Source organism: Malurus melanocephalus, unplaced genomic scaffold (genome assembly GCF_030028575.1).
Source record: "Malurus melanocephalus ecotype Western Australia unplaced genomic scaffold, MMel_1.1 scaffold_38, whole genome shotgun sequence".
Lineage (NCBI taxonomy): Eukaryota > Metazoa > Chordata > Aves > Passeriformes > Maluridae > Malurus > Malurus melanocephalus.
Genome location: NW_026623270.1, coordinates 254,211 through 265,343, shown reverse-complemented (window position 1 = coordinate 265,343; position 11,133 = coordinate 254,211). Strand labels below are relative to the sequence as shown.

The following is an 11,133-nucleotide window of genomic DNA, read 5'->3' as shown; positions in this document are numbered from 1 at the left end:
GAGCCTGGTAAGCTCATGAAACAGGCAAGACAAGCAAGAACAGAGGAACTTCTTTCTGCTTTGTCTCTGATACTTGCAAACATGATTTTAAGAGATATRGTACCATTAAGATGGCATATCTTAAACTGTAGTTAGGATCTCATGTGTGGTTAAAGTAGGGTGCCCTTCTTTTGGATTTTAAATAAATTTCTGGAAAAATTCKGAGTTAATATGAACCATTTTAAAATACAGAATTCAGAAGATTCTTTCCATTCAAAATAGCAAAAATAACACTGACATCTTGAAATATTCCATATTAATAGTGGCTGAATTTGATTGCAAGTGTAAAATGTGACAGAAGGAAACACTTTTCAAAGATTTGTTTGGAATGAAAGAAGATGATGCAAAATGAATATTTTTGTCAGCAAGAAAGAACTRAGAATATTTTGCATTGTGTTAACTTGAAGTTTTACTGGGTATTCTTCAACCCTTACAGAGAAGTGGTTTTCTTTCTCACAGCCCATGACTCATGCAATTGTTCCCTTCTTTGTTCTGAAGCATTTCTCCTTGGCGCATAATGACATTTCTGGATAGCTCTGGCTTGCTCAGCTTAGGATCGTGTCACAATTTTCATGAGCTTTTCTGACTAAACTCTTCTCCTTTGTGACTGCTCTGTTTTACTTCACCAGATGTTTTTGTGCCGCAGCTTCAGCTGTGATSAAATCTGCAGGCAACAGCAAAATTAGAAGGGTAAGGAGAAGAGCTCCCAGTCAATGTGGTGACTGATGTAGTTAACATGTGTGGCAGAGAGCATGGTTTCAGCTTCCGAGCCAGATGTGGACTGAAAAAACTGTCCCAGACCCCACTCAGGCCTGGTGTAAAGTGGGAGGGGGGATGGTGGTAACTGATACAGACCCTGAACCTGATTGGTGGATACAGCCTGTCTTTAAAACAACAAATCATACATTTATTTCCAAGTATGTTCTCTGCACTTGCTAGCACCCTTTCCATCTCTCTTGATGAAAGTGCAGCTGATGAGTTCATCAGTTGTTAAATCCCAGCTACTGGATAGAGGGGTTTATTTCTTGACCTAAGGAAGAAGAGAGATGGGGTTRTTAGCTACAGGGGTCTTTTCCACTCCTGCCTCTTCAGTGGGTTCAGTGTTGGCTGCAATGTCCAGGAGAAGAGACAAACCCAGGATTTCTGGCCTTCATGACAGCAGCCTCTCAAAGAAGGAGTGAATGTCCCCTTCCACTCAGAAGCATAGTACTGAGAAGACATTTCAGAAGGAGCTTTCTCTGTGTGCTTTGGTGTCCAAGCCATTCAGCAGGTCTGTTCCAACTGTATCAGACAATGGATCRTGTTCAGGTCAGTCACAGAAGGGATTACAAACACTCGTGAGAAACAGCCATGAGAAAAGCTGATGTTTTCTCTAACACTGTGTTTGTGATATAGTCAAGAAAGTATCTGTACAAGGTCTCAGTTGCTATACAGAGTTCAGGATCCTTAATCTCAAGCAAGATCAGTTCAAATTGAAACATGCAGTAACAGTCAACAAGGAGTCAGAAGGATGGAAGGTCTTCCTCTGAAAGTAAACCAAAAGCATGATGTGTTTAAGGCAGAAAAAAAAYATTTTTAAGAGTTATAGAGCTGCCTTGTACAAACGTAAAACACCATTGAACAGAAACATGAGATACCATTCTCCAATTTTTTTATTTTATTCGTGGTTTTTTTTTCATTTTTTCACATGCTAGTAGAAAATGTCATCACTCTAGTGAATGCATTCGGTGTGCACCAAATTTAGGGAATACTCTGGGAGAATTAGAAGGGACAMGGTGATTGTATTCTGAAAATACAACCACATTTTCATAATTAGTGGCATATTGGAAGTCATTGTTTATAAAATGAAAGTTATATCAAAAGTAGCTCAAGAAAAAGGGGCCATTCAGAGTTACCAATGAAAATCCTTTAGTCCCCAACATTCATGCTGACTTTCCCTTTCCCAAAGTGGCATGAAACATCAGTTGTGGTATTCAGTTTTCCCCAAAAGTCCTATACTTCATGTGGAGATGCTATAAAGTGCACTAGAATTATTATCTGTTCTCTGTGCTTGTGGATACAGAATCCATGCCATTTTATCCCTTTTAAATTACACACCAAATGAAAGTAAACATAGTCATGTAACAGGAAATAATTTGGTACATTTTTTGGTACCTTTCAATGTAATTGAACATATRGTGAACAATCCTCATGAATAGCTAGTTATTATTAGCCCTGTTATATGGATTCCCTGTTAAAGGGAAAGGGAAGCAAGAAGAGATAGGAGGGTTGGTGCAAGGTCACACTACAAATAGACATGGATAAATKACCTCTACAGAAACAGATATACCTCTCTGGGTAAAATTCGGCAGCTGTCTGACCATGAGCAAAAACATAAGGCAGATGAGAACCTCAACTGCTCAATCCCTCTGCCGTGATTTACATAAGGTTAGCAGATAGGCTGCAGTGGGCAAGATCTGAATTTCTCCAGAGCAAGCATTCARGARAAACAAAACAGGATAAGTGCTCATTAGTCTTCATATGGCTAATCTCAAAAGCAGCACCAGTAGTTACTGTTTCACCTTGTGCATCATGGAATTAAGTATTACCGAAGCAGCCACCAGAGTGCACCAGATACATTTTAGAGCAWCTCGCAAGAAAAGCGAACAACCTACGAAATGTTACTCCCTTTTCTCGTGGTCKGCTTTTGTTTTTGTTATGGGAAACGAATCAGCTATTTAAATGTGTGCGTGGAGGGCAGTGAGGAAGAAGGTGAAGACTCAGAAAGCTGGGAAGATGTCACTGCTCTTACCTGTGCCCACACATCCTTGCAGTTGCTTCAGTGACAATTATGTCTTGTTTGTTAAATTCCCCCATGTATTGAACTGCTACCTGATTGTATTGGATATATATTTTCATGAAAAAAAATCTTGTGAAAAATTGAATATAGGTTACACTTTAGCTTAAGGGGTCAGACCATTAGAAATGTTCACCGTGTACTGGCTAGCAAATGTTAGCAGCTTTCTGTGGACAAGTCTGCTTTCTGTGTACAATTCTGCTTTCTGTGTACATGTGTGACTTCATCCCCACCTTTGCTATTCAGGGATGTGTAATCTGATCCGAAACACCTCCTACACATCAGTACCGTACAGTTTGAGATACTGACTACTCCACATTGTGTATGCCATATGGTGCACATTGTAACTGAACATGACATCTTCCATATTTTGAGGGGCAGGCAATACAAAAGCATTAAAGGTGAAGCTTATCAGACAGATGTGCACGTCTGCATGTGACTCACTCATGTAGTCAGCCTTTCCAGTCAGTGGAAATAAATGGATAATTCTGGCACATGATTTGTCTTTATGTGCTAAAGTGGAGGTCTAACATAAGACAGAGGATTTTACTCTCTACAAGTGCATTTCTTTCACAGACTTTCCATGGAATGTAAAATCAGTTGCATGGCTGTAGACATCAAGAGTTAAGTGACCTGTAATATACATTTTTATATKATTCCCAGCATTGATTATTAACAGCTGCAGAACGCTCTTCACTTAGGTTTGTTCTTTAGGTAGTGGAGTGCTGCAATAGTGAAATGTGAAGCTTAATAAGGGTTAGATTTCATCTTACAGTATCCAAACAACTTTCCATTTCATGTCTTCTCTGGCTGCTGGCTGGAACCCTGGAAACATAATCTGGACAATGGAAGAGCTGCCATTTTATTTCAATGTGAATTAGGTGAGTGAGCTGATGAGACACTTTCTGTTCAGTTTAAAACCCAAATGAACAAATGCTGGAGTAGATAATGGAAAGGAAAGGTTGAAACTCTCCTGAATTTAAAATATAAAGTATATAAATATATTTATAGTACATAAATTATATAAAGTATATAAATATAAATATAAATATAAATATATTTAAAAGTCCAGTTGTACTTTTACTTTAGCACTACACTGTTTGTCAAAATGCTCTTGGACAGAGGGATTTCTAGACCTCAGCAAGAACAAATCCATCTGCTGCCATTGAAGTCAGTCTGTGAATWTAAATTTATCAGCTGACTTACTATTTCCTCTAGCCAATTCTTCTCAGTGGGTTGCATTTTTACTTGCTGATAATTAACACATCATTAGSAACATGGAATGTGAAAAATCACCTAACACATATTTTAAAAGARTAATCATATATTTATACAAAATATGAAAATCAGTGTGATTTATTTTTTTATTTGGAAATATTTTAAAAAGGAAAATAAATCTCTCAGCAGTGAAGAGTCAAAAGCATATGTTGAACACATGCATATTCAAACCCTGCAAAGCAGCAATGAAGGATGGCACTGCTGAGAAGTTCTCTTTTTAGCAGTTGTTTTATAAGGAGAGCACTAAGCATGAGAACCCTGCATGGTCTGCTTGGCTTTGCTGGCTGATTATATTGAGTGTAAAGGCAGTGCRTGACATCTTAATCTAAATATTTAAACTCTTTGAAGGAGTCTTGGATTCTGTAGTGAGATAGACTGATTTTGTAATCTCCTTTTTAAATTATATCCTTCTTTTAGCACATAAACCTATTTGCCTCAAAGGGTGCATTCTTACTTAGGTGATTATAGACTTATAAAATGRTTTGAGTTGGAAGTGACCTTAAAGAYCATGTAGTTCCAACCCTCCAGCCATGAACAGGGATGTCACTCACTAGATGAAGTTGCTCAGGGYCCCATCCAGTCTGGCCTTGAACACTTCCAGAGATGGGACAWCTCCAATCTGTCTGAGTAACCTGTTCCCATGCTTTACCACCCTCTGAGCAATGATTTTCTTCATAACAGCTAAACTAAACCTGTCTGCTTTCTCTTTAAAACTATTGTCCCTTGTCCTGTCACTCTCTGCCTGTAYAAAAAGTCCCTCTCTCTCCTTTCTAAAAGCCTCCTTAAGGTACTGGAAGGCCTCAAGGACRTCTCCCCAAAGCTTTCTCCATGAACAAACTTACTTTCCAAATATGCATGCCTGGACCTTATTAAGAACAAAAAATATTAACTGCAAACTCAGGAATTAATGACTGTTTAGTTAGATTTAGGCAGAAAATATATCAGTGAAAGAGAGTAATGGTATTTGTGTCAATTTAGGGCAGTAATACATCTGTAGGTAAAAAATGTGTATTTGTCTCTAGTATAAATTGGTAATAATTTAATCATAGAGAACTGCTGATGTTATGCTTTCATATCAGAACTGAGTTTGATCATATCAAGTATAGGAAGAAGTGTGACTAGAATTAAGCTCCTATATCCACTTCTATGTTTAAAGTGCTTCRTAATAAAGACAGATGTAAGGAGGGAATCAACATCTCTTGTGGTTTTATCAGTAATTTAATCCCTAYTCTCATTTTTAATAGAACTTTTTTCTTTCTACCTCCTTTTCTCACCCTCCTTGTGATATACTTATAAAAGCTTTCTTAAGCTTTCTTACTTCTTACCCTCCAGTTGGCTGGTACAAACTCATTCTAAGTTTTGCCTTTCTTTATCTTCCCCCCACCCCAAACAAAGGAGGTYCTTCCCCTTCTCCATTTGCAGAAAAAAATGTCTTTTGAGCAGCCCCTGGTGATGCCACATTCACTACATCTTGTTTCTGCATTCTTCCTTTTACAGCAGGGGTGCAGCGTGTTGTGGTCTGCCTTAATTATGATGTGTTTTAAGATGCTTATCAAAGAAAAAGCAGTTTACATTTTTGTTCTTATAGCACCTAATATATATTTAGTTTGGGCAAATGGCTTTCAAAAGCACTTATTAGACATGGAATGCTCTAAATGTTTTACTTTTATTATATTTTAGTTATTTTTTAAAAGAAGTTTTATAACTAAGTGGGGTATTTGGCATGCAACCAATTAGCTAAAGCTTTGGACAYGGCCAGGTCCAAAGGATCCTGGTATTTACATTTAGTTCTTTTGGTTTAGTTAAGAAGAAAAATAATGGGTCCCTCAGAAAATAATTTTGCATTCCACATGCTCTGTTTAACGATTAACTACATGTGCATTTCATGAGCCAAAAGCAGATAGGAGCACTAACATATATTAATAGGATGTTTTYTCACTTTGTGCTGGTGTATTTCTAATGTGAGCAGTGAAAACAGAAGAGTCTTGTTYATGTGCTAATGTGAGAAATTAGGCTAATTTTTGCCTTTTAGACACAGCCTGAGATGTAGAGAGAGTGCAATACCTTTGCCATAGGAGTACAGGGAAATATTTTCACAGTCCTAAATTTTGCAGTGGTTTCACATCTTTGTTTTTGCAAATGCGTAGGTACGTGCAGACAATTTGTCTTAGTGCCCTTGGTGCACACTGCTGGTTAAGCTGTTGTAGCCGTAGTTCCAAACCATTTCTGAAGCTGAACTGAAACTGTGTCTTCTCTTCTACCCATTCCCTTTGGAGAAGGAGAACATCTGTGGAGGTGAGGCAGCCTCTCCCCTGTGCATTGTAAATATTAAATAAACAATMACATAGTTAAAAGTTGACCTGTTCCTTTTTCTAATTTACATACATAGCAAATCTGTTGATACTAATGTCTACTTGGTACAAATCTCTACTTGGTACAATGTCTATTTTTTAATAAACTGKTTTTTTTATGTGAACATTTTGATTAAAAATTAACAATACAAAAAATATTTTAGCCAAAACACCTTAGCTAGCTGTCTACAGATAAAACATCCAAGAAACCATGAAGAGGTAGGCTTTATAAGAACCCACCTCACTTTCAATAATTTATATGAATTTAAAACTAAGGCAGCTTAAATTGTGACTTCCAAATGTGTGAGAAATGAAAAGGCAACTCTGTAATGGTTGGCCTACTGAATGCCAGCCAAGTTTTCTTGCACTTGTAATGTTGGGACTCTTCTGAAAGTTTAATGGCGACTTTACCCTTTTAAAAGAAATYGGGACTTCCCATTTGGCACTCTGTAGAAGTCCATCATCAATGACAAAATTCAGTTACTTCAGCTACCTCTGAAAAAATCTTTAAGTATCAAGGACCCTAGAGGAGAAAGGGCTCTTGCTCAAACATGACCAGAAGTTCTGCCTGCTTGCTTCTCTGCTGGGACCAACTTCACAGTGACCCTAGGACAAGATTTCTGTGCTGTTCCTGTGTGGCAGCTCTGTGCTGGAGAGCAGCTGCACAGAAAACTGTGTGGTCCATCCACAATCTTGCATCCAGCATTCCAATTTAGGTGTACAAGGCTTAAATGAATGAAGGCTCAGAACTCAATACCCATACGCTCCAGGGCACCTCACAGAGCCCAGCATTGAAATTTGCAGATGTTTAACTGCAAGCAAAGCAGTTGCATAATTTGTTTGTTCTTAAAGCAAAAAAGGAAACAGAATGCAAATTACACTTGGATTGAAGTTGATCCATTCAGTTATAGAACAAACCGATAATAATTCAGACAAATCATATGTATATGTGAACAAGGGCACAAATTACAAACCTAAAYAGCATATGTACATTTACATGTTGGCATGGAAATAAACAAACAGGTTTGGGYGTTGTGTTACAGGTCCTGCCTACCGATTCAAAACTAATATCTAGGCAGTGAATCCCATCTCAGCAGAGCCTGTGCAGAGGCACACAGAAGGCTTTGCTCACCAAAAAGGCCAACCCARTGCTRYCCTGCWCTGGCTGTCACTGGTTGATAGAGCRTGACCTTAGAGCTAATGGCGGCTGGTTTAAGGCCCAGCAGCTCTGAGTCAGCTAAGTCAGCAGTGTCCTTGATATTGCTTGACATTATCCCCGTTGTGATTTTCATAACGACGGTTTGTCATTTGAAAAAAAATAACTTTTTTTAGAGAGTTAAAGCACTCACTGAATAATGGTGCGATTCAGTGAGATGGATAATGTACAAAGCAAACGCTGAACACATTCTTTATTTTTCTTCTTGCCGTGCCGCACTTGCAGCAGYTCGCCCGCGGCAGCTGACTCGGGGCTGAAAGGGCAGCGACTTTTCTTTAGTTGACGGATTGTTCTGCCACACCTTCAAACAACCCCCAGCCTGCCCAGAGGACACTGTCCCGCAGCCTAGGGCGTGTGGAAGCGCACGGAGCTGTAACGCGGGGCGGCACAAGGCGAGCACCGCWGCCGGCAGCCGCTCGCTCCCGCCGCCCTCGCCCGCGGGGCTGCCGAGCCGGGAGGAGGGGCACGGTCCCGCCGGGCCGCAGGAAGCGCTGCCGTCACCCGGCCCTGCCCCGCTGCGCTGCCGGCGGGAGGCTGGGCCGCGCCGGGCCGTAGCCGGGCCGCCCCGCTCCGCCTCGGTGTCTCCAGAAGGGATGCGGCGGCCAGCGCCATGAGCTGGCGGTCCGGCTCCCGCGGCGTGGTCCTCACCGCCTACCACCCCAGCGGCGGGGCCGGCGACGCCCCCGGCGGGTGAGTGGAGGTGCGGGACTGAGGGAAGGAGGGAGGGAAGGAGGGCGCTGCCCGCGGCAGGTGCGCTCGGCGGGGGCGGCTCCGGCTGCCGCGCCGCGGAGGAGGAGCGCAGCGGCTCAGCGGGAACTTGTTGCGCGGGAGAAGGGGTTTTCCTCCAGCCCTAGGGCTAAAGGATTTGCCCATTTTTGCGCTCTGTCCYGCAGCTCCCAAACGGTTTTTCCTTTGTTGGGTTGGTCGTTTGTTTTTTGATTTGTTATTCTTTTCCCCTCCCCGCTCCTTTCTGTAATAAGCTCCGCGCGTCGTGGAAACCCCGGGCGTTTTGCTGGTCCGCCGAGAGCCGAGTGCAAACAGCAGCCGCCGGCTGTTGTTAAGGCKTTTGTATCCAAGAGCAGTCCCGTGGCCGCCCGGGTGCGGTGTGTCCGTGGTAAACCCGAGCTGTTCTGGTCGGTGCGGTTTTAGGCTCGGAGCGGGAAGGGTTTGTGGGTCGCAGCGGTGAGTGCTGTCCGTGGGCTCGGGGGCGCTGGACCTCAGTGTCTTTGGGATCAGGCTGTCGGTGGGATGCAGTGCGTAGATTTTCCTGTAACTTTTTCCTTGTGCTTTACTACTTTGTATATTTGTAATTTGCTGATTTTTTTTTTTTTTATTTTTATAATGTGATGAACGGGAGGAAGGTGCAGATAGGGTCAAGGCCAACTTTGTGAAGCATTTGTCATTGAAACTGACAGTGGTCAAGAAGCCAGTTTCACGTGCATGAAGACTGAGGACCTCCTAGTGCCTCGCAGCACTTGTTTGATACAGGCAGAAGTCACTGCTGGCTTTCCCATAGCAATGACCGGAGGGACTGCTGTGTAAAGGACTGATTTTTGTCTTTATGGCCCATTCAGTCTTGCTTCTTCCTTGCTGAAATTGTCAACAAAGGTCCCATTGATAAAGACAGGGCTTTTAATAMTGCTAAGAAGCCAGCTGAAACTGGGAAAGTATTGAAACTAGCACATTGTCTATGTGAGCATAGGAAGAGCATGTATGATCAAAGAGATTGTAGTCTGATTAAAAGAAAATAGAAGGAAGTACAGTGTGTCACCCTGGACAAAAGGTAACGGATACATTATGATCTGTAACACTAAGAATCCACAGCAGAAGTAAGAACTGAGAAATAACTCCTACCCGGTGTTAGAACCACAAAGCCAGTACCTCTTTTTATTGAGGTACTTCCYTCTCCATAACTAATGTTATTTATCAGCCTCACGACCTGATGTCACCTTAGATACATCTATAAGGGCTCTGCAGGCCTGGCCATTTCCAATGGAATGCAAAATATGTATATTTTTCCAAGAAATCACAAAATSCACAAACTCCTCTGTTACTGTTTTTGGTGTTTCTTTGCCTCTCATAACTTTCCTCAAACTCCCCATGGAGGAGGATGGATAACATAAAAAATGCTTTTCCTGCTCCTTGGGATAACTTCTGGGTAAAGATCTGGGTATCTGTAGACTGTTAGAATCAGTTGCCCTTTTTCTTTTTACACATAGCTGCATGGATACAAAGATCTAAGCAGCAGACTCAAGCCCCTAGAGGCCCTGGACATGAGCAAAGATCTGGGACCCTCTCTGTGTCTTAAGAAACTTGTCTCCTGTGCTAATGGCACACCATGAGGAGCAGCAATTTCATGAGATTCCAACTCCTCTGCAGCTGCTGCTGTGGACAGCCTCCTGGGTAAACTGGGACATTGCCAAGCAAGTAATAGCAATCCTTCACATTTTTTTCTAGTTTGGGATTAAGAGAAGGGGAAATAAATGTAAAAAGTGGTCTCACTTCTGTAATTATAACAAACTACTGTGCATGTTTCAGCTGTGCAGAACAGAGGATTCCCAGTTAGTCTGCCTGAATTCCACCCTGGCAGTAGTACAGCTTTCCAGTACACATTCACCTAAAGGATRCCTCTCTGCCTTTCTGCTGTGCCACTCTAAATTTGAACCTTAGGCCTGTTTCTCTTGTTTTCATTAACCAGGATCTCAATTCCACAGTTCTGGATCTCAATTCCTCCTACTGTGCATCCCCAATGTCTTCCCACTTCTGAAGTGAGAGAGACTGGGAGTATTATCATGGGAACAGAGAGGGAGGGGAATGACCACTTGTGTTCTCTTTTGGTCTTTTTAAAAGCAAACAAAACGTCCCTGAAATGTTTTAACATTTCCGTGGGATTTCTCTCCCACTTGCTCCCCCCTCATTATTTGAGCTACTTTCCTTTGTCARCATTCCCAATATGTGCAGAGCTGCATGATACTGATATTGCCCAAACCCATATAATTCTGAAATATTTTATGGAAATAAGTTCTTTCGCTATGCCCTTCATAATCTGTAAGTTCTGCAGTCCAGCTTTTGTATTTTGTTACTGATATGAAATTTAGCTTATTTTGCCTTTTTAAAAAAATAACAAAATCAACAACAACTTTCAATATCTAGGTTAGCATCTYTCTGCTAATCTGAAAACCCTGTAATTTTTATCTGGAGACTGTTTGGAAGCCAGTGTAATACAGTGGCAGCTGTAATGAAGCAGCCCTTTTGCAAAGATTAATAGAGAAACTATGTTGAATTTTTTTTCATATGCATTCAAAAAGTGCAAGTTAGAAATTGGTTTATCTTTGGAGGGAAGTGTGGCACTGATACATCCTGGAAAAAGCAGTATGTTGGTTGCGCTCCAAACTAAGCGACATCCTAGGAAA

General features: G+C 41.4%; 1 protein-coding gene across 1 annotated transcript in view; it reads left to right on the top strand.

Annotated features, from left to right (window-relative positions):
- Nucleotides 1–8,263: 8,263 nt before the first annotated feature.
- The window catches only part of ARHGAP18 (Rho GTPase activating protein 18), a 69,678-nt gene continuing 66,808 nt past the window's right edge, over nucleotides 8,264–11,133 (top strand). Inside the window, exon 1 of the mRNA XM_057364352.1 lies at nucleotides 8,264–8,410. Coding sequence (XP_057220335.1) covers nucleotides 8,331–8,410 — 80 coding nt within the window. The 5' untranslated portion in view covers nucleotides 8,264–8,330. The remainder of the gene's footprint in view (nucleotides 8,411–11,133) is intronic.